Source organism: Erythrolamprus reginae, chromosome 10 (genome assembly GCF_031021105.1).
Source record: "Erythrolamprus reginae isolate rEryReg1 chromosome 10, rEryReg1.hap1, whole genome shotgun sequence".
Lineage (NCBI taxonomy): Eukaryota > Metazoa > Chordata > Lepidosauria > Squamata > Dipsadidae > Erythrolamprus > Erythrolamprus reginae.
Window position 1 is genome coordinate 13,504,649 of NC_091959.1, and position 23,020 is coordinate 13,527,668.

Genomic DNA, 23,020 nt, shown 5'->3' on the forward strand with positions numbered 1-23,020 from the left:
CCTAGGCCTTTACAATTTTATGCATGGTCTGTCTGTATGTATGTTTGGTTTTTTTATATTAATGGGTTTTTAAATCGTTTTTAGTATTGGATTATTATTGTACGCTGTTTTATGATTGCTGTTAACCGCCCCGAGTCTTTGGAGAGGGGCGGCATACAAATCCAATAAATAAATAAAATAAATAAATAAATAAATAAAGCTGGCAAAGTCTATCTTGAAAAAACTGGTGTCACACATCCTAGGAGGATCGGGCAATCGTTCCTTCCTCTACATTCCCTTTGCATTAAACACACACACACACACTTATGAAACCTTTTTCATTTTGGGAACGGCAGGTGCTTCAGAAGGGTAGAGAGAAGAGAGATTAATTTAATGTGTGCACGGAATGAGTAATCAGGGTACTTATGCTTCTAAAGGCAGAGGGGTCTGGAAACTCCCCCCACCCCATCTCTGGTTGTATAACACTCTTAAGTAGGTCAATTAAAGATCAAGGAATGAATTTTTTTTTTTAAAAAAAATCTTGCTTAGTATTTGTGGGCTTAGGATCTTGCACAAACCCACATCTCTCTCTCTCTCAGTTAGCTTTACAATGGACACTATTAAGCACACTCCGAGTATGAATTAATGGAGTCACTAGGTTAAGACGTTGACAAGGGGATGGATACATTCACGCAACCTGCCTAATTGGGTCATTGGAAAATAGCATGGCATGGCATGGCATGGCATGGCATAGAGTAGAGTAGAGTAGAGTAGAAGAGAAGAGAAGAGAAGAGAAGAGAAGAGAAAAGAATAACAGAGTTGGAAAAGACCTTGGAGGTCTTCTAGTCCAACTCCCTGCTTAGGCAGGAAACCGTACACCACTTCAAACAAATGGTTATCCAACATCTACGGTATCTATTTATGTAATCTCTCTGTCTGTCTGTGTGTCTGTCTGTCAGTTATATATCTATATCATCCATCCATCCATCTATCATCTGTCTGTCTGTCTGTCTGTCCTGTCTATCTATCTATCTATCTATCTATCTATCTATCTATCTATCTATCTATCTATCTATCTATCTATCTATCTATCTGTCTATCTAAGGCAATGGGTCCAGATCTATCTATCTAATCTATCCATCCCTCTATCATCTGTCTGTCTGTCTGTCTGTCTATTTATCTATCTATCTATCTATCTATCCATCCATCCATCCATCCATCCATCCATCCATCTATCTATTATCTATCTATATCATCTATCTATCTATCTACCTACCTACCTACCTACCTATTTATCTACATCTATCTATCTATCCATCCATCCATCCATCCATCATCTATATATCTATTATCTGTCTGTCTGTCTGTCTATCCTACCTACATACGATATGTATATACTGTACTTATGTCTCCCAAAAGAAGGCATCTTTTCTACAAGGGAAAGAGACGACTTCAGTAGACCTTAATTGTTTGACAGATTGGAACATTAGCAGGAGAATATTTATAGGTGGAACCAAAGCATTTTATTTTTACTGCAAATGCTGATGAAAAGAAGGGTTCTTGATTAGGCGATGGCTCCCTTAGGACGTGGACTGGCAAAACAGTCCCTAAAAATAGAGATGGTGAAAGGAAGGGAGGAGGCGGGAGGCTAGGAGTTCACAGAATAAAGAACAGGAGGGGAAGCTGGGAAGGCTTAAGAGTTCACTTGGGAGGTTAAGCACCGGAGGGGAGGAACCTTAATGGCAAAGCAGGGGCCGCCCAAGGAGAAAAGGGAGAGAGATGATAGATTTCTGGAAAAGGAAGGAGGCTATGGGTTTCCCACTAAGGGGATCTAAGGGGACATTTTTCTTGATAAAGCTCTTCCAAAAATATCTTCCGACAGGCCAGCAACAGATTTCTAGAAAAGGAAGATGAGAAATGGACATTAGGCATGTGTCTCCTACTAAGAAGATATGGATGGACCTGTCACTCTCCATGCTGCATGCTTGCTTGGGCTGCCATAGAAATAGGGGGAGGAGGGAAGGTTAGGTATTTGGGAGAGTGGGGGCAGCTGTGCTCTTTATAAGTCTGATTAGGGGTTAAGAGAGGAAAGTTCTCAACAGGAACAGCCAGGCTGGATGGTCATAATGATGATAATAATAATACTGTAATAGCAACAGACTTGGAAGGGACCTTGGAGGTCTTCTAGTCCAACCCCCTGCTTAGGCAGGAAACCCTACACCACTTCAGACAGATGGTTATCCAACATCTTCTTAAACACTTCCAGTATAGAATGGAATGGAATAGAATAGATTAGAATTTTATTGGCCAAGTGTGATTGGACACACAAGGAATTTGTCTTGGTGCATATGCTCTCAGCGTACATAAAAGAAAAGATACATTTGTCAATAATCATGTGGTAGAACACTTAATGATTGTCATAGAGGTCAAATAAGCAACGAAGAAACAATCAATATTAATAAAAATCTTAAGGATACAACAAGAAGTTACAGTCATACAGTCCTAAGTGGGAGGAAAAGGATGATAGGAATGATGAGAAAAACTAGTAGAAATAGAAGTGAAGATTTAGTAAAAAGTCTGACAGTGTTGAGGGAATTATTTGTTTAGTAGAATGATGGCGTTGGGGGAAAAACTGCCCGTGTGTCTAGTTGTCTTGGTGTGCAGTTCTCTGTAGCGAGGTTTTGAGGGTAGGAGTTGAAACAGTTTGTGTCCAGGATGCGAGGGGTCAGTAAATATTTTCCCCGCCCTCTTTTTGATTTGTGCAGTATACAGGTCCTCAATGGAAGGCAGGTTGGCAGCAATTGTTTTTTCTGCAGTTCTGATTCTCCTCTGAAGTCTGTGTCGGTCCTGTTGGGTTGCAGCACCAAACCAGACAGTTACAGAGGTGCAGATGACAGACTCAATGATTCCTCTGTAGAACTGTATCAGCATTGAAGCATTCACAACTCTGGAGGCAAACTGTTCCACTGATCAATTGTTCTGTCCGGAAATTTCTCCTTATTTCTAAATTGTTTCTCTCCTTGATTAGTTTCCACCCATTGCTTCTTGTCCTACCCTCAGGTGTTTTGGAGAATAGCTTGACTTCCTCTTCTTTATGGCAACCCCTGAGATATTGGAACACTGCTATCACATCTCCCCTTGTCCTTCTTTTCATTAAACTGCCCGGTTCAGCATTTTGCCCGCAACAATCTGGGTTCCCATTTTACCCACCTCGGAAGGATGGAAGGCTGAGTCAACCTTGAGCCTGGTGAGATTCGAACTGCCAAATTGTGGGCGGCAGAAGTAGCCTGCAGTACTGCACTCTAACCGCCATGCCACAAGCTTGGAGGACATACCTTCACCCCCTAACCTTTATTTTTTTCAGTGAGACACTAATTCAGGTTTCTTTTAAAAAAATATGCCAGATTGGTCAGTAATTCTAATTTATGTGCAGGTTTTTTAAAAAGTGTTTATTTTCTCTTTTTTTTAATGGATTGCATTAACCCCTGTCTACACCCAGCTAGCCAGCTAGGTAGGGGTGTGTGAGAGAGAAAATAGGGGTAAGAAAATCACTTACATAAGTCTCTTTGCTTCATAAATGAGGTCTCCAAGCATTTGGATTCTCGGCTCTTTGGGAGAGCCATTTCGTGTTCATGAAAATATACAGCACGTAAAAAAACCACACCCCACAATCTTTTTTCATTGGGCAATTAAAGTGCCCAGGAAGTCCAGATACGAATTACAGCAGTTATTAGCTTTACAAATGGAACTTTTAAGGTGTTGGGAGATTTATGTTATGTATTTATCTTATATATTTATCTTTATCGGCTATCAATAAAATTAACTGTCTTGGAAATGGCCCTGGGTTGGGCCGAGAGGCAAATAAGGAGCTGTGATGTTCCTTCAATACACCAGGGTGATTCGACACAAAAATATGTAACCCTTCCCTGGTGCAGAGCTGAAGGGATTGGATGCTGTAGCCTAGAGGATAATTCTCTGCCTTACAAGGCAAAGGTTGCAGGTTCAAGTCCCAGTGGATATGGCTAGCTGATGAGGCCAAAATAAGGCCGAAATAGATCTATCCTAGTCTCCCTTAATTTTCAAATTCAGCAAAAAAACATGTGACATATATATATTTATTAGATTTGTATGCCGCCCCTCTCTGTAGACTCGGGGTGGCTAACAACAATTATACTATACTATACTATACTATACTATACTATACTATACTATACTATACTATACTATACTATACTATACTATACTATACTATACTATACTATACTATACTAATTATATTATATTATATTGTTATGTTATGTTATATTATATTATATTATAATTGTATTAGTACATTATTACATTATTATATTATAATTATATTATTACATTATTACATTATTATGTTATGTTAGATTAGATTAGATTAGATTAGTTTAGATTAGATTAGATTAGATTAGATTAGATTAGATTTGTATGCCGCCCCTCTCCGTAGACTCAGGGCGGCTCTTATCTTGCCCATAATCAAAATCAAAAGCTTCTGCCTTCGATCACTTGCTTTTCTTTTCATTACTTTCAACGAGCACAGTGGTTCTCAACCTTTCTAATGCCGCACCCTCTTAATACAGTTCCTCATGTTGTGGTGACCCCCAACCATAAGTCTAGCGCCAATTCTCCCAACAGAGCTTTAAGCTGATTGGCAGGGAGGTCAGAGGGATACCCCAACTGTCAATGCTTGATTGGTGGGATTGTAAAAATAGGTTCCAAGGCGCCAGAATAGAAACTTTAGTTCCTAACACCAGGGGAAATTTGTCTTTTCCCAATTTGTCTTAGGTGATCTCTGTAAAATGGTATTTCGAGCCCCAAAGGGGGCCCGACCCCCAGGTTGAGAACTACTGCTCTACCCCACCTGCCGTGGTGCAGGAGGCTGACTAGGCTATGCCTACTTCCACCCAATAACCGAGCAGAGAACCCCTTGCTGAAATTTTTGAAACGCACCCCTGGAAAAGTTACATGAGACAAACTCTGGAGGATTATATTCGAGGCTAGCAATCCAGCATCCCGTAAGCCTGTCCCCCTTCTGCAGCTAATGCTATGATTCCAACTTTTCTAAACTGAGATAATTATGGAGTAACTGGCTGACAAAGCCTATCCCCCCCTCTCTGAATACCTATCCCATTAGGTTCTGTCTGTGAAGGAGGAACAACAAGACTTTGTTAATATATATATATATATTGGAAAATGCATAAATTATATGGCATTTCCTTAACAGGACCGCCTGGTTGAGTAATCTGAAAAATTGTTTTGCAGTCGTAGTTCAGGTCATTCCCTCATTTCGTAGCCTCCAAATTCATTTGGAAATACAGTGATACCTTGTCTTACAAACATAATTGGTTCCGGGACAAGGTTCTTAAGGTGAAAAGTTTGTAAGATGAAACAGTGTTTCCCATAGGAATCAATGGAAAAGCGATTCATGCGTGCAAGCCAAAAATTCACCCCTTTTGCCAGCCAAAGTGCCCATTTTTGTGCTGCTAGGATTCCCCTGAGGCTCCCCTCCATGGGAAACCCCACCTCCGGACTTCTGTGTTTTTGTGATGCTGTAGGGGAATCCCAGCAGGGGAATCCCAGCATCGCAAAAATGTGCGTTTCACTGGCAACGGAAGTCCGGAGGTGGGGTTTCCCATGGAGGGGAGCCTCAGGGGAATCCTAGCAGCACAAAAATGGGTGCTTCGTTGGCAACAGAAGTCCGGAGCTGGGCCATCCCAGCAGTGGCGGTGGGTTTGTAAGGTGAAAATAGTTTGGAAGAAGAGGCAAAAAAAATCTTAAACCCCGGGTTTGTATCTCGAAATGTTTGTATGACGAGGCGTTTGTAAGACGAGGTATCACTATATAGGGATCCCTTGTTTTTCGCAGGGGATGCGTTCTAAGACCACTCGCAAAAAGCAAATTTCCGCGAAGTAGAGGAAAGTTATTGTTTTATTTATTTAACAGTATTTGGACTTTTAAAACTCTCTCTGTATTGTTAACAACCCACCGGTGTTCTAAGGCCTGTGCCGGGAATGTTTTGGATATTCATCTTTCATGGTTTTCCTGGATTTTCCTTCGTTATCTGCGGTATAGCGGCCATAAGCCCCCTTTGAAAAAACCCACAAAGTAGCGAAACTGTGAAAGATGAACCGCGAACTAGCGAGGGATTACTGGATCTTCAAATATTCCAGTCAATGTAACCTCCACTTGAGTCTCTGACTTGGTTTGCCCCTCACATCTATGAAGATTCTGTTTGTTTGTTTGCTTGCTTGCTTGCTTGCTTGCTTGCTTGCTTGCTTGCTTGCTTGCTTGCTTGCTTGCTTGCTTGCTTGCTTGCTTGCTTGCTTGCTTGCTTGCTTGCTTAGTTGAGTTGAGTTGAGTTGAGTTGAGTGGAAAGGGACCATCAGGTCATCAAGTCCAACCCCCTGCCCGAGCAGGAAATCCTATAGCACCCAAGCCACATGGCAGTCTAATCTCCTCTTGAAAATGTCCAGAGTTGGGGCATTCAGGCCGTTCCACTGATTGATCGCTCTGACCAACAGGAAGTTCTTCCTTATTGCCAGGTTGAATCTCTCCTTGGTCAGCTTCCATCCGTTGTTCCTCGGCCGGCCCTCGGTAGACTGCTATCATGTCCCCTCTGGCCCTCCTTTTCTCTAGGCTATCCATGCCCAGTTCCATCAACTTCTCTTCGTATGTCTTGGTTGCTAGTCCCTTAATCATTTTGGTTGCTCTTTTCTGCACCTTCTCCAGAGTTTCTATGTCTCTTTTGAAGTGTGATGACCAGAACTGAATGCAGTACACCAGATGTGGTCTGACCAGGGCGTAGTAGAGTGGTATTAATACCTCCCGGGTCTTGGAGTGTATTCCCCTGTTCTTGCATCTTAGGATTGTGTTGGCCTTTTTAGCCGCTGCAGCACATTGCTGGCTCATGTTTAGTTGATTATCCACCAAGACTCAAGCAAATTGTCACCCCAGTTAGCAACACTGGTAAGGTTGTAAGTCGAGGACTTAACAGTTCACTTGAACAATGATGATCGTTCAAGCCATTCCCACCTGATCACATGGCTGGAAAGCCACTCCTACCCAGTCACATGACCATTAAGCCACACTCAAAAAATAAGCCACACCCACAGTGTGGCAATAAAATTTTTGGCTGCCCATTACTGACCGGAAAACCATCCCTCCCCCCCACATTCAGGTAGGAACCCAATGCTGTCAATCATCCAGGTCATGGTTGTCCCATAGACAATTTTCCAAAAGGGCACTTGGACTTTCTTGTTTTTTTCCTTGAAAGTGTTTCGCTTCTCATCCAAGAAGCTTCTTCAGTTCTGAAGAAGAACTGTAGAAGTTTTCAGGATGAGAAAGGAAATGTTTTCAAGGGTGGGAGACGACCCATTTTTGAAACATTTTCAAAGAAGAAACCAAGAAAGTCCAGTTGCCTTTTGGAGAAGCATTGCTGGGTTTCAACTGAGGAGTGGGGGCTGCATTACTACATTGGGGTAAAACCTCAGATGTTTACACCTCGTGCTCTGTACTTTTAAATGATTTCTTTTTAAAAGTCCCCTGTCCTATTGCTTTCCTATATCTCCTATACCTTTCTTCTATTCCTATATCTCTTCTTCTATACTTTCATTGATATGTTCTATTACTTTATCTTCTTTTCTATTATTTCTTAGATATATTTATTAGCTAGAGGTATAACAAGCAGGAAGAGGGAGATTATGATCCCGCTATATAGAGCGCTGGTGAGACCACATTTGGAATATGCTGTTCAGTTCTGGAGACCTCACCTACAAAAAGATATTGACAAAATTGAACGGGTCCAAAGACGGGCTACAAGAACGGTGGAAGGTCTTAAGCATAAAACGTATCAGGAAAGACTTAATGAACTCAATCTGTATAGTCTGGAGGACAAAAGGGAAAGGGGGGACATGATCGAAACATTTAAATATATTAAAGGGTTAAATAAGGTCCAGGAGGGAAGTGTTTTTAATAGGAAAGTGAACACAAGAACAAGGGGACACAATCTGAAGTTAGTTGGGGGAAAGATCAAAAGCAACATGAGAAAATATTATTTTACTGAAAGAGTAGTAGATCCTTGGAACAAACTTCCAGCAGACGTGGTAGATAAATCCACAGTAACTGAATTTAAACATGCCTGGGATAAACATATATCCATCCTAAGATAAAATACAGAAAATAGTATAAGGGCAGACTAGATGGACCATGAGGTCTTTTTCTGCCGTCAGACTTCTATGTTTCTATGTTTCTATATTTTACTATGAGTATCTCCTCTATAACTTTCATCATGTATTTTACTATGTGTATATAGATATACACCCACTAAAACCCTCATTGTGTATTGGACAAAATAAATAAATAAACAAACAAACAAACAAACAAATAACATTAGAACGCCCTCCATGAACAGTGACGGGAAACCTTTCAACCAAATTCGCAATGTTCCGAAAAGCAATGACTCATTTGTGGGTTTTTACAAAGCCAGGTGCAACTCTTCCTTTTTGTCATCTGTCCCCAGTTCCTTTGCGGGTGTACACAACAGTGCAACAGCCCTTGATGTTTGCACAAAGCCTTCTTTTTTCAGAGGGCTTGTTTACACTCTTTTTAGCCCGCGAATGCTTTGTCCTAGGTCTGCCTTGCTTTCAAGAATGCCTCCTTTGTATCGTGGGCTCCATTGTCATGGCTCTTTCTAATCAGTAGACACATCTTGCTAGCTTTCCATCTGCCTCGTGCTGGGCATAAGCGGCCTCCTCTCCTAGCAATCGAGTAAGTCCAAAGATCAAATTTCTCAGAGGTCTGATTAGTAATATTTATTAGAACAAAGGCTTAGATTACAAGAACCCCAACAAGCGCTTTCTCATTTTGAAACGGGAAACCGAGCTGTACACGACCCGAGACCACACAATTCTAATTGTCTATGGAGATTATCATTTTCATATTCCTATCATCCTTTTCCTCCCACTTAGGACTGTATGACTGTAACTTTCATGGTACCTGGAAAAAATATTAAGGCAAAAAAATGGAAAAATGTCCAGCACATACAACATTATTTATACTAAACTTAATAGCTCCCCAAATGGAACACCACTTTATATGTTCTTGTCTGTAAATGAGCACTTCTGAAAACATAGCTAAGTAGTTTCAACCCCTGAAAGCTATGCCTATTTATTCTGAGATGATCTATAGCCAAACACAAAAAGGAACCGGTTCGGGAGGATTGCAGTTCTCGGTTCCAATAACTCTTTGCATAAACTTAAATGCCATCCCCAATTTCCCCCACCCATTCTATCTGCAGTATGCCAGATAAGTTTTTATAACTACCTAAAAACAAGAAAGAAAAAAACAAAAAAGGTTCAGAGAAAGAGTTTTGCACTTAAGAAAGAAAATTATTGATGACGTTTTTGATGAATATACCACTTACCTATTTCTCAAAAAAGAGTTGATCTAAAAAAAATACTGTTTTGTGTGACAAGGTCCTAGAATAAGTACAGTACTACATTATATCCAGTTATCACATAAAAAACAAAAATCTTCTAATACATCAAAATTACTATTGCAAAAAAAATCAGTATTTTTTAATTGATATTGTGTATTGTATATTTTATATGTTGTGAGCCGCCCCGAGTCCTCGGAGAGGGGCAGCATACAAATCCCATAAATGAATAAATGAATAAATGAATAAATAAACAAATAAACAAATAAACTAACTAACTAACTAACTAACTAACTAACTAACTAACTAACTAACTAACTAACTAACTAACTAACTAACTTGTTTCCTAAGCTTTTTATTAATGTTGATTGTTTCTTCATTGCTTATTTGACCCCTATGACAATCGTTAAGTGTCGTACCACATGATTCTTGACAAATGTATCTTTTTCTTTTATGTACACTGAGAGCATATGCACCAAGGCAAATTCCTTGTGTGTCCAATCACCCTATGCCAATAAAATTCTATTCTATTCTGTCTATTCTATTATTCTCACATCATCCAGGTCATGGTTGTTCCAAAGTTGCTTTTTTCAAAAAAGGTGACTGGACTTCCTTTGTTTTTTATTTATTTTTCTCTCTCGAAGATGTTTCTCTTCTCATCCAAGAAGCATCTTCCATTCTGAAGATGCGACAAAGATGATCAGGGGACTAGAGGTTAAAACATAAGAAGAACAGTTGCAGGAACTGGGAATGGCTAGTTTGATGAGGAGAAGGACCAGGGGAGACATGATAGCAGTGTTCCAATATCTCACGGGTTGCCACAACGAACAAGGAGTCAACCCATTCTCCAAAGCATCTGAGGGCAGGGCAAGAAGCAATGGGTGGAAACTAATCAAGGAGAGAAGCAACTTAGAACTAAGGAGAAATTTCCCGACAGTTAGAACAATTAATCAGTGGAACAACTTGCCTCCAGGAGTTGTGAATGCTCCAACACTGGAAGTGTTTAGGAAGATGTTGAATAACCGTATGTCCGAAGTAGTGTAGGGTTTCCTGCCTAAGCAAGACTAGAAGACCTCCAAGGTCCCTTCCAACTCTGTTGTTGTTGTTGTTGTTGTTGTTGTTGTTGTTATTATTATTATGTCAGTACAACACAGCAAACGAGATCACTATGCTGGATTTCGTATTTCATCACCTTTCGGGCGCTTCCCAAGCACCTAGGACTGCGTGATGTAGCAGCGAATTATGTTTGCCGATCCCAGTAAAGCAGCCTTTTGCAATTGACAGATGGAGATTTTGTCAATTCCGATTGTTTTCAAATGTCCGCTGAGATCCTTTGGCACTGCATCCAGCGTGCCAAGTACCACTGGGACCACTTTCACTGGCTTATGCCAGAGTCGTTGCAGCTCGATTTTTAGATCTTCGTATTTCACTAATTTCTCTAGCTGCTTCTTCTCAATTCTGCTGTCTCCTGGGATTGCGATGTCGATGATCCATACTTTCTTTTTCTCCATGATCACAATGTCTGGTGTGTTATGCTTCAGAATTCGGTCAGTCTGTAGTTGGAAGTCCCACAGTAGTTTTGTTTGCTCATTTTCGACAACTTTTTCGGGGTTATGAATTATTATTATTATTATTATTATTATTATTATTATTATTATTATTATTATTATTATTATTATTATTATGCTTCTATTCTATTCCATTCCATTCCATTCTGTATCCATCCTAAGATAAAATACAGGAAGTAGTATAAGAGCAGACTAGACGGACCATGAGGTCTTTCTCTGCCGTCAATCTTCTATGTTTCTATGTTTCTTTGAAGGGAACCATCATTCATTACTTGCTCTCTTTCCTTGCAGGTGAGCATCCTGACGACCTTGGAACGACGCTTCAACCTCCAGAGCGCCGACGTTGGTGTGATCGCCAGTAGCTTTGAGATCGGCAACTTGGTCCTCATCCTTTTTGTGAGCTACTTTGGTGCCCGGGGGCACCGGCCGCGTTTGATAGGATGCGGAGGGATCATCATGGCTTTGGGAGCCCTCCTCTCAGCTCTGCCAGAATTCCTCACCCACCAGTACGAGTACGAAGCCGGAGAGATTCGATGGCGGGCTGAAGGGAGGGATGTCTGCGTAGCCAACGGATCGACTAGTGACGAGGGACCGGATCCCGATCGTATCTGCAGAAGCAGGACTGCTACGAACATGATGTATTTGCTTCTCATTGGAGCACAGGTCCTGCTGGGGATTGGGGCAACTCCTGTGCAGCCTTTGGGGGTCTCCTACATTGATGACCATGTGAAGCGGAAGGATTCTTCACTGTACATCGGTAAGTTGTGAGCCTTCCTTGCAAAATTCATCTTATGGATGTTCTCCACCCAGAGTCCATTGCTGAGATGGGCAGCTACACAAAGATGGATGGATGGATGGATGGATGGATGGATGGATGGATGGATGATTAATGAATGAAAATTTTGGGGCGCGATTCGTGCTTCCATTTTGGATTAACATCATCCTAAATGAGGATTTTGTCTGATATTTTAGTGGGTAATTTTGAAAAGAGGATTTAGGACAATCTGATTCTGCGTTCCCTAACTCCCATATTTATTTATTTATTTATTTGTTTGTTGGTTTGGTTTGGTTTGGTTTGGTTTGGTTTGGTTTGGTTTGGTTTCTTTCTTTCTTTCTTTCTTTCTTTCTTTCTTTCTTTCTTGATTGATTGATTTATTATTTATTATTTATTATTTATTACTTATTACTTATTACTTATTACTTATTACTTATTACTTATTACTTATTACTTATTACTTATTACTTATTATTGATTTATTGATTTATTGGATTTGTATGCCGCCCCTCTCCGTAGACTCGGGGCAGCTAACAACAATGATAAAAACAGCATGTAACAATCCAATCCAATAGTAAAATAACTAAAAAACCCTCTTATTATAAAAACCAAACATACATATAGACATACCATGGGTAAATTGTAAAGGCCTACGGGGAAAGAATATCTCAGTTCCTCCATGCCTGACGGCAGAGGTGGGTTTTAAGAAGTTTACAAAAGGTGAGGAGGGTGGGGGCAATTCTAATCTCTGGGGGGAGTTGGTTCCAGAGGGCCGGGGCTGCCACAGAGAAGGCTCTTCCCCTGGGTCCCGCCAAACGACATTGTTTAGTTGACAGGACCCGGAGAAGGCCCACTCTGTGGGACCTAACTGGTCGCTGGGATTCATGCAGCAGAAGGCGGTCCCTGAGATAATCTGTTCCGGTGCCATGAAGGGCTTTATAGGTCATAACCAACACTTTGAATTGTGACTGGAAACTGATCGGCAACCAATGTAGACTGTGGAGTGTTGGTGTAACATGGGCATATTTGGGGAAGCCCATGATTGCTCTCGCAGCTGCATTCTGCACGATCTGAAGTTTCCGAACACTTTTCAAAGGTAGCCCCATGTAGAGAGCATTGCAGTAGTCGAGCCTCGAGGTGATGAGGGCATGAGTGACTGTGAGCAGTGACTCCCGGTCCAAATAGGATCGCAAATTTACAAGACATTTTCTCCCAATTTATAGTGAATCAAGTTGTACTATGATGCATTTGTGAATTGGGTTATTGCTCTGGCCATTGTACACTTTAGACAACTGGAAAACCGGGAGAACTTTCTTCCTTTCTCCTGTCGCCAGTTCACGCAGTTCGCTAGAAATCCTACGAGTTCCTATGTAAAGGAATAATCTCTTTGGAATTTGTTCCAGAGGCAACTGCCTTTAGAGTCTCAGGTTGATCAACATTAATCCTCCTGCCTCTTTTTATTCCTCCAAAGAAGCTGTTCATTGATACTTCCAATCTTTAGCTCATAAATACTGCCTATGCATCTTGGCATTCATCCACTATCTTTCTCTGCAGTGGTTACTTACAGGTAATTTTTAGGAGGTAGGCAAGCTTTTTTAGGCAACGTGGAAACAAGCTAGGAATATCTCTAGTTAGAATAGAATTCTTTATTGGCCAAGTGTGATTGGACACACAAAGAATTTGTCTGCGGTACATATGCTTTCAGTGCATATAAAAGAAAAGATAAATTTATTTATTTATTTATTTATTAGATTTGTATGTCGCCCCTCTCCGTAGACTCGGGCCGGCTCACAACAACAATAAAACAATTCATGACAAATCTAATCATTTAAAAAACATTGAAAAAAACCCCATTATTAAAGCAGACATACACACAAACATACCATACATAAATTGTATAGGCCCGGGGGAGATCTCTCAATTCCCCCATGCCTGATGGCAGAGGTGGGTTTTAAGGAGTTTACGAAAGGCAAGGAGGGTGGGGGCAGTTCTAATCTCCGGGGGGAGCTGGTTCCAGAGAGTCGGGGCCACCACAGAGAAGGCTTTTCCCCTGGGACCTGCCAAACGACATTGTTTAGTCGACGGGACCCGGAGAAGGCCAACTCTGTGGGACCTAATCAGTCGCTGGGATTCGTGCGGCAGAAGGCGGTCCCGGAGATATTCTGGTCCGATGCCTTGAAGGGCTTTATAGGTCATAACCAACACTTTGAATTGGTTATTGAATTTGTCAAGAATCATGAGGTACAACACCTAATGATTGTCATAGGATACAAATAAGTAGTCAGGAACAATCAATATTAATATAAATCTTAAGGATACAAGCAACAAGTTGCAGTCATACAGTCATAACTGGGAGATGTTGGGTGATAGGAACAATGAGAATAGTAATAGTAATGCAGCCATAATGAATAGTTTGGCAGTGGTAAGGGAATGTTTAGCAGAGTGATGGCATTTGGGAAACAATTGTCCTTGTGTCTGATCGTTCTGGTGTACAGTGTTTTATAGCATTGTCTTGAGGGTAGGAATTAAAACAATTTATGTCCAGGATGCGAGGGGTCAATTTTTAGAGCCCTCTTTTTGACCTATGCAGTATACAGGTCCTCAATGGTGCTCTGCCGGCGTGTGCCACACACACGCCCTTAATTACAGGTTAATTAATCCAAGCAGACACACACAGAGAATATAATGCAAATAAATGTTCTTTATCAACAGAAGAGAAGAAAAAACTCCCTTTTAAACTTCAAAGGGATTTCTTGTACAAAGAAGGCACACTTGGAATACAATCCAAGAACGATGTCCCGTAAAAAATCCAATTACTAACCCAGTAACTGGGAATTGGCTCACAGCTACTGTTGTCCAAACGCTGATAAACACTCACAATGAATTTTAGTCCAGAGTCCGGAAATCCTAACAAAGTCTTGAATACAGCAAGGCACGGTCTTGACGAACTACGATCAGATAATCTTCCACAACGGCTAAACCAGCACGCTGCTCTTTTATCAGCAGCTCTAATTACTGGAGCCCCACCCAACCACAGGTGGCCTCTCTTATTTCCTATAATATGTCTTGTTCTCTCCTATGCATCGCTCTATGCATGCGTGGGTCTGTCATAAGTTCCTCATCAGAATCCAATGATGATAAGGAAGATTGATCTCCTCCTGGGCTGTCAGCCAAGCCCCCCTCTTCCATCTCACCCACACTTCGTCATCGGATAATTCACTAGCTGACTCTGTCGGGAGTAAAACAGGCCTGTGACTTATGGATGTTTCCCCCACATCCACCTCCACATTCCTTGGGGCAGGAGCTGGGCCAGAGCTAACCACAACAAATGGAAGGCAGGTTAGCAGCAATTGTTTTTTCTTTTCTGCAGTTATAGTTGGGACCTCAATGCAACTGGAGTTGTCTCTGATTTTATTGGACTGTCAACAGCTTTTGTGGTGTTGGCTAGAGTGTAATAAGAACTCCCTGGTGGGGTTTGTGTTGGATCCTTCTAGTCCATAAGGTTTTGGCAAGCGTCTAAACATTTCCATTTCTGGATATCTGGGAATTTCAAATCTAGCTCTGTGCATGCGCAGAAGCAAAAATCAGTTTCTGCACATGCGCAGAAGCAAAATCCAAGGTGGCGGCATCCGCAGAGACACCGACAGAACCAGCTTCATGATGTCATCGTCAATTTACTAACGGTTCTAAAGAACTGGCTAGAACCAGTAGGAACCTATCTCTTCTTGTCTGGTGGATTTCAACTGCCAGAATTCCCCAGTTGACTGGTGTTGTGGTTAGCTCTGGCCCAGCTCCTGCCCCAAGGACTGTGGATGTGGGGGAGACATCCACATGCTGCAGCCCTGTTTTGCCCCGGTGGAATCTGCTGATGAAGGCTCCTCTGACCAAGAAGACATGAGTGACAGGGAGGAGGAGAGTGTGGCAGAAAGCTCAGAAGGAGATCAATTATCTAGCTCCTCCTTGGATTCAGAACAAGAGTTAATGATACAGCCACGCATGCGGAGAGCGATGCATAGGCAACAACAACTGAGAGATTATCAGAGAAAATGAGGCCACCTGTGGTTGGGTGGGGCTGTGGTAATTAGTGAGGCTGCTATAAATAGCAGCCTGTGGGTTTGGCCATTGTGGAGGATTATCTGATTGTTGTGTTTCCTGACTTTGACCTTTTGTGTGCTGATTTTTCCCGCTTTGAAACTAAACCAGAGCAAAGTGTGTTTCACTTTGTGAAAGAAGAAGGACTGTGAATTGCCTCACAGCTGCAAGCTAAGTATCACAGAACTGATAAGGGACTTGTACAAATTACCAGTTTGTTTGGAGACCAGTGCTCTTTGCTATACCAAAAGGGGGCTTAGTTTAAGTGACTTTTCATTATAAAGAACATTGTTTTGAATTTTCAAACGTGTATGTGTCTGAAATTTGTACCTGTGAATTTTTGGGAGAAGTCTCCCAGAGAGCCCGACAGAACAGCTGGGGAATTCTGGGAGTTGAAGTCCACCAGGCTTAAAGATGCCAAGGTTGGAGTCTTCTCCTCTGGAAGTTGAACCTAGCAGGATGCAAGGTAGGAGCCATCCAATTCCATTGTCTCCAAACATACCGGTTGTTGTGATTCAGCCTGAGGCTGCTCAGGGACCAGCTGTGTCTCTGCTGGCTCCACGCCCGGAGGAGGATGACAGCGCCGAAGAGGGGGCTGAACAGTCGGACGGGGGAGAGGAAAATCAGGAATGGGATGAAGGCAAACAGCATGAGAGCCCCGGGGGGGGGGGGGCTCTCCCCAGCCAGTAGCTTGGAGTCATTAGGTGATGACGCACAAGCTGTCATTGACATGAGACAGCGACGTTCAGAGCAACGAAAGGAGCAGTTAAAGAGATATTTTCACCATTGAAGTAGAAACAGCTGGGTTTGGGTGTGGTACTCATCAGCAGGGTTTAAAAGGCAGGCAAGCCCTATTAAGCCATGTGGAGTGTTATCAGCTTGGTGTGGCGTTATCCTGTCTTGTTTCTCGGCATCTCTGTTCCTGGCTTGTGGCCCAGCAGCTTTGGAAGATCCGTGGGAGGTGTAGGTCTGCTATCTACAGCCTTGGCTTGGCAGCAAGAATTCTGTATTGCTGCATGGACTTTTGGCCTTCGTGAATATATCTGAAGATACAGCATTTTCTTGTTTGTAAGGACATTTTCTGTTACCTGTGTTTTTCTTGAATTTTATAAAACTGCCTTTGCCTTTTACAAGTGTGTCTGGCTTCTCTTTTTGGGTTGGTATTGGCTTCTGGAGTGACCCAGACAGAACACCGGTACTACAATCAGCCTTTTCCTTTCTGCTGCTTTAAGAAGCCCCCTTTTAATTTGGTCTCAGGACCAGCATGCCTATTGCTGAGCAGAAGAATCGGTATTTTGTGATTCACAAAGGGGGGGAACCTCCCCCCCACAAATGACTTAGACCAGAAGAATTTAAAAGTTTGCAACAGACATCTTTAGACTTTGAAGTTTTTGTTGATATCTCTGGCAGGATATGGAAACTGCTTGGGGAGGGCATGAAAAATTTCCAAAATGCAATTGTTCTTTGTGCTTGCAATTGGAACGGCCTCGTCAAGATAACCATTCTGTTTGTTCAAGGTTGCTGGCATTTAACAGAACTAATTTTCTGTTAATAATCCTCCCGGGGTTGACAACTGCAACGTGATTCATTAGGAAGATGTTTTCTCAATGTTTTCTGCAAGCCACATTTCTGCAGCCTTTTAAACTTCAATCGTATTGGGTCATTTGAGACCAAGGTAAAAGTGATTGATTGCGGTTGTCTAAAGAGAATGGAGCTCCTTTTTCATTTTCATTGCTCTAACGTGCCGAAATATTATCGGTGTTTTAATGTCATTGGCCCGTCTTAACATCTAAAATTGCCCTGTTCTTGGGAATTGAAAACAAGTCTTTACATTGATCTGTATGAACATCGGGGTCATCCAAAGACCAATCTCAGTGTCTTCCCATCTGCACAATTCTTTCCTTGCCACACAACCAATGCCACACATTTGTGGTATGGTTGTTTCATATTTCTAGGCTGCATTAACAGAGGGATAAAATCAAGATTACATGAAGTATAAATACCAATTTATGAGGCCTTGGTAAGGTCACATTTGAAATACAGTGTTCCCTCGATTTTCGCGGGTTCGAACTTCGCGAAAAGTCTATACCACGGGTTTTCAAAAATATTAATTTAAAAAAAAATTGCTGTTTTTTCCCCTATACCATGCTTTTTCCCGCGCGATGACATCATATGTCATCGCCAAACTTTCGTCTGCCTTTAATAAATATTTTTTTAAATAAACTTTAATAAATAAACATGGTGAGTAATAATGTAAATGGTTGCTAAGGGAATGGGAAATTGTAATTTAAGGGTTTAAACTGTTAAGGGAAGGCTTGTGATACTGTTCATAGCCCAAAATAGTGTATTTACTTCCATGTCTCTACTTCGCGGAAATTCAACTTTCGCGGGCAGTCTCGGAACGCATCCCCCGCGAAAATCGAGGGAACACTATACTGCATTCAATTTTGGTCGCCACAATGCAAAAAGAATGTTGAGACTCTAGAAAAAGTGCAGAGAAGAGCGACAAAGATGATTTGGGGACTGGAGGCTAAAACATATAATGAACGGTAACAGGAACTGGGCATGGCTAATTTAATGAAAAGAAGAACTAGGGGAGACATGATAGCAGTGTTCCAGTATCTCAGGGGTTGTCAACCTATTCTCCAAAGCACCTGAGGGCAGAACCAGAAGCAATGGGTGGAAACTAAACAAGGAGAGGGGCGGCATACAAATCTAAATAATAAATAAATAAATAAATAAACTTAGAACTAAGGAGAAATTTCCTGACAGTCAAAATGGCTGATCAGTGGAACAGTTTGCCTCCAGAAGTTGTGAATGCTCCAACACAGGAAGTTTTTAAGAAGATGTTGGATAGCTATCTGTCTGAAGTAGTGTACGGTTTCTTGCCTAAGCAGGGGGTTGGACTAGATCCATTCCAACTCTGTTGTTGTTGTTGCTGCTGCTGCTGCTGTTGTTCTTATTGTTCATATTGCTGTTGTTGTTGTTATTTTGTTGTGCAAAAAAGGGCAACAAGTATGATCAAGGAAATGGAGCACTTCCCTTATGAAACTAGGTTGCAACACCTTGGTCTCTCCAGCCTTGAAAGACGGCATTTAAGGGGTGACTTGATTGAAGTGTATAAAATCATGCATGGGATAGAAAAGGTAGATAGAGGAAAACTCTTTTCCCTATCATACAATACTAAGACGAGGGGCCACTCCCTAAAATTCATAGGTAAGAAAGCGAGGGCAAATAAAGGGAAACATTTCTTCACCCAGAGGGTCGTTGGTTGATGGAATTCACTTCCAGAAGAGGTCGTGACAGCTGTCAGCCTTGATAGCTTCAAGGCAGGATTAGACAGATTCAGGGATGCCAAGTGTATTGGTGGTTATTGAAACGGATGTCCATGTGCTGCCTCTATATTGGTTGAGGCAGGCAGGATTCCCTTGGGTCCCATTTGTTGGGGGTCAAGGGAAAGGTAGGCCTTCTCTTTCTGCTCAAGATCCCCATGGACAATTGGTGGGCCACTGTGTGACACAGAATGCTGGACTCGGTGGGCTTTGGCCCGATTCAGCCTGGCTCTTACGTCCTTCCTTCCTTCCTTTTTTCCTTCTTTCCTTCTTTCCTTCCTTCCTCTTTATTTCCATCCTTCCCTCGTCTCTCCTTCCATTCTTTCTTTCCTTCCTCTCTCTCTTTCCCTCCTCCCCTTCATTCCTTTTTCTAAACCTTTCCTCTCCTCCCCTCCTCTCCCCTGCCCTGCTGGACTCGATGGGCTTTGGCCTGATTCAGCATGGCTCTTCTTAGGTTCTTATGTTGTTGTTGTTGTTGTTGTTGTCGTTGTTGTTGTTATTCAGTCTTCAATTTACAACAATCCCTTTAGCCACAGTTTGAAGTTACCATGGCTGGAAAAACTGACTTACAACTTGGTTTTCACACACTTACAGCCTTCCTAGGTTACTATGGCAATGTAACTGGGTTAATGTAACTCTCTCTGACTGGCACTGATGTCAGCCAGCTATGTGTCAAATGGAATTACTTCAGAGGCGTTTTCCGCAGGGTTACAAGGGTGGGGTCAAGTTCTGCAGATCCTGGCAAGATCAAGGAAGCACAAGCTAGACACATTTCTGGAAAGTACGTTCAGTGCTGCTCTCGGAAACTGCAAAGAATGCCCATGCCTCGGTGAAGAGCATGTTTCTCATAGCAGAGGTCCGCTTCAAATGCTTATTACTAGGTTCCTCTCCACTTGGATTGAGTTGGGGTTTATGTAATAAGGTGCCAATGGACTCTCCGTGAATATGAAGATATCTTGGTAATGCCACCCTTGGAACAGTGCATCCAGTTTTGGTCACCATGATATAAATCAAGGAGAGAAACAACCTAGAACTAAGAAGAAATTTCCTGACAGTTAGAATAATTAATCTGTGTGGAACAACTTGCCTGCAGAAGCTGTGAATGCTCCAACACTGGAATTCTTAAAAACCTCCAATGGTTTTTTTTAGGAGTCTTAAAGAGATTGAGCAACTATAGGTTTCCTGCCTAAACAAGAAACATAGAAACATAGAAACATAGAAAACTGACGGCAGAAAAAGACCTCATGGTCCATCTAGTCTGCCCTTATACTATTTCCTGTGTTTTATCTTAGGATGGATATATGTTTATCCCAGGCATGTTTAAATTCAGTTACTGTGGATTTACCAACCACGTCTGCTGGAAGTTTGTTCCAAGGATCTATTACTCTTTCAGTGAAATAATATTTTCTCATGTTGCTTTTGATCTTTCCCCCAACTAACTTCAGATTGTGTCCCCTTGTTCTTGTGTTCACTTTCCTATTAAAAACACTTCCCTCCTGAACCTTATTTAACCCTTTGACATATTTAAATGTTTCAATCATGTCCCCCCTTTTCCTTCTGTCCTCCAGACTATACTGATTGAGTTCATGAAGTCTTTCCTGATACGTTTTATGCTTAAGACCTTCCACCATTCTTGTAGCCCGTCTTTGGACCCGTTCAATTTTGTCAATATCTTTTTGTAGGTGAGGTCTCCAGAACTGAACACAGTATTCCAAATGTGGTCTCACCAGCGCTCTATATAGCGGGATCATAATCTCCCTCTTCCTGCTTGTTATACCTCTAGCTATGCAGCCAAACATCCTACTTGCTTTTCCTACTGCCCGACCACACTGCTCACCCATGCTCATGATCCATCTAGTCTGCCCTTATACTATTTTTTGTATTTTATCTTAGGATGGATATATGTTTATCCCAGGCATGTTTAAATTCAGTGACTGTGGATTTACATTTTCTATTCTATTTTCTATTCTGTTCCGTTCTAATAATAAGGGGACTGAAGGCTAAAGCATCGAGGAAGGGTTGCAGGAATTGAATATGTCTAATTCCATGAAAAGAAGGATTAGAGGCGACCTAATAGCACTGTTCCAATATCTAAGGAGCTGCCATAAAGAAGAGGGAGTCAAAGTATTCTCCAAAGCAAAGAAATGGATAGAAATTAATCAAGGAAAGAACCAACTTAGAGCCAAGGAGAAATTTGCTTACTGTGAGAACAATTAGCCAATGGAACCATTTGCCTTCAGAAATAGTGGGTGCTTCATCACTGGAGGTTTTTTAAGGAGAGATTGGACAACCATTTGCCTGAAAAGGCATAAGGCAGTGATGGCGAACCTTTTTTTACCCCGGGTGCCAAAAGAACATGGGTGCGTGCTATTGCACAGGCGCGAGTGCCCACACCCATAATTCAATGCCTGGGAAGGGTGAATACAGCTTCCGCTGCCCCCAGTAAGGCCTCTGGGCCCACCAGAAGTTTTCCAACTTCTGGTGGGCCCAGTAGGCTCGTGTTTCACCCCCCCCCCCTCTAGGCTCCAAAGTCTTCCTGGATCCTGGGATAGTAAAAACGCCCTCCCTCCGCCCCCCGGAGGCTCTCTGGAAGCCAAAAGCGCCCTCCCAGAGCTGGCCGGCACACACACACGCACGTTGGAGCTGAGCTAGGGCAACTGCAGATATGGCTCTGTGTGCCACCTGTGGCACCTGTGCCATAGGTTGGCCATCACCGGTGTATGGTCTCATAGAAACATAGAAACATAGAAGACTGACGGCAGAAAAAGACCTCATGATCCATCTAGTCTGCCCTTATACTATTTCCTGTATTTTATCTTAGGATGGATATATGTTTATCCCAGGCATGTTTAAATTCAGTTACTGCGAATTTATCAACCACGTCTGCTGGAAGTTTGTTCCAAGGATCTACTACTCTTTCAGTAAAATAATATTTTCTCATGTTGCTTTTGATCTTTCCCCCAACTAACTTCAGATTGTGTCCCCTTGTCCTTGTGTTCACTTTCCTATTAAAAACACTTCCCTCCTGGACCTTATTTAACCCTTTAACATATTTAAATGTTTCGATCATGTCCCCCCTTTTCCTTCTGTCCTCCAGACTATACAGATTGAGTTCATGAAGTCTTTCCTGATATGTTTTATGCTTAAGACCTTCCACCATTCTTGTAGCTCGTCTTTGGACCCGTTCAATTTTGTCAATATCTTTTTGGAGGTGAGGTCTCCAGAACTGAACACAGTATTCCAAATGTGGCACTCTATATAGCAGGATCACAATCTCCCTCTTCCTGCTTGTTATACCTCAAGTCTCCTGCTTGATGCAGTTGAATCGGAAGACCTCTAAGGTCCCTTCCAACTGTTATTTTGAATATATTTTTTTAATTAGGATCACTGATCAGAATTGCAAACAAAGTCACAAACAGAAAACTCCCCATCCGTCTTTCCCTTCTATCTCTTCTCCAGTGTCCTCACAATTTCTCACAAACAGGAGGTGATTCAATGCAATCTCATTTTGACCTGCTGTCCTTAGGAATCTAGCTCTTTGCAGGTTAAAGTAATATTTGCATTCCGGTGTGCAAAAGAAAACACATTTGCATAGAATATCAATTTTGATCCTGCTGCTCCCCAGATAAGATTGGTATTTGCATGTGTATTGTGATATTGTTCAGAATCAACTGAACCTGTTTGTTCCCTTTCATCATTTCTATGCTATAAACTCCTTTATTCCATGTGACATTCATGGTTATGATATCGTCAGTGAAGCGCTGCAAAAATTTTAAATACCACACTGTGGGCATGGCTTATTGTATGGGTGTGG

At 41.9% G+C, this 23,020-nt stretch overlaps 1 protein-coding gene across 1 annotated transcript in view; it reads left to right on the forward strand.

The window, feature by feature from the left end:
- Window positions 1-23,020, forward strand: part of SLCO3A1 (solute carrier organic anion transporter family member 3A1) — a 143,739-nt gene that overhangs the window by 27,467 nt on the left and 93,252 nt on the right. The window contains exon 2 of the mRNA XM_070763511.1: window positions 11,299-11,764. Within this exon, the coding sequence (XP_070619612.1) occupies window positions 11,299-11,764 (466 nt within the window). The remainder of the gene's footprint in view (window positions 1-11,298; window positions 11,765-23,020) is intronic.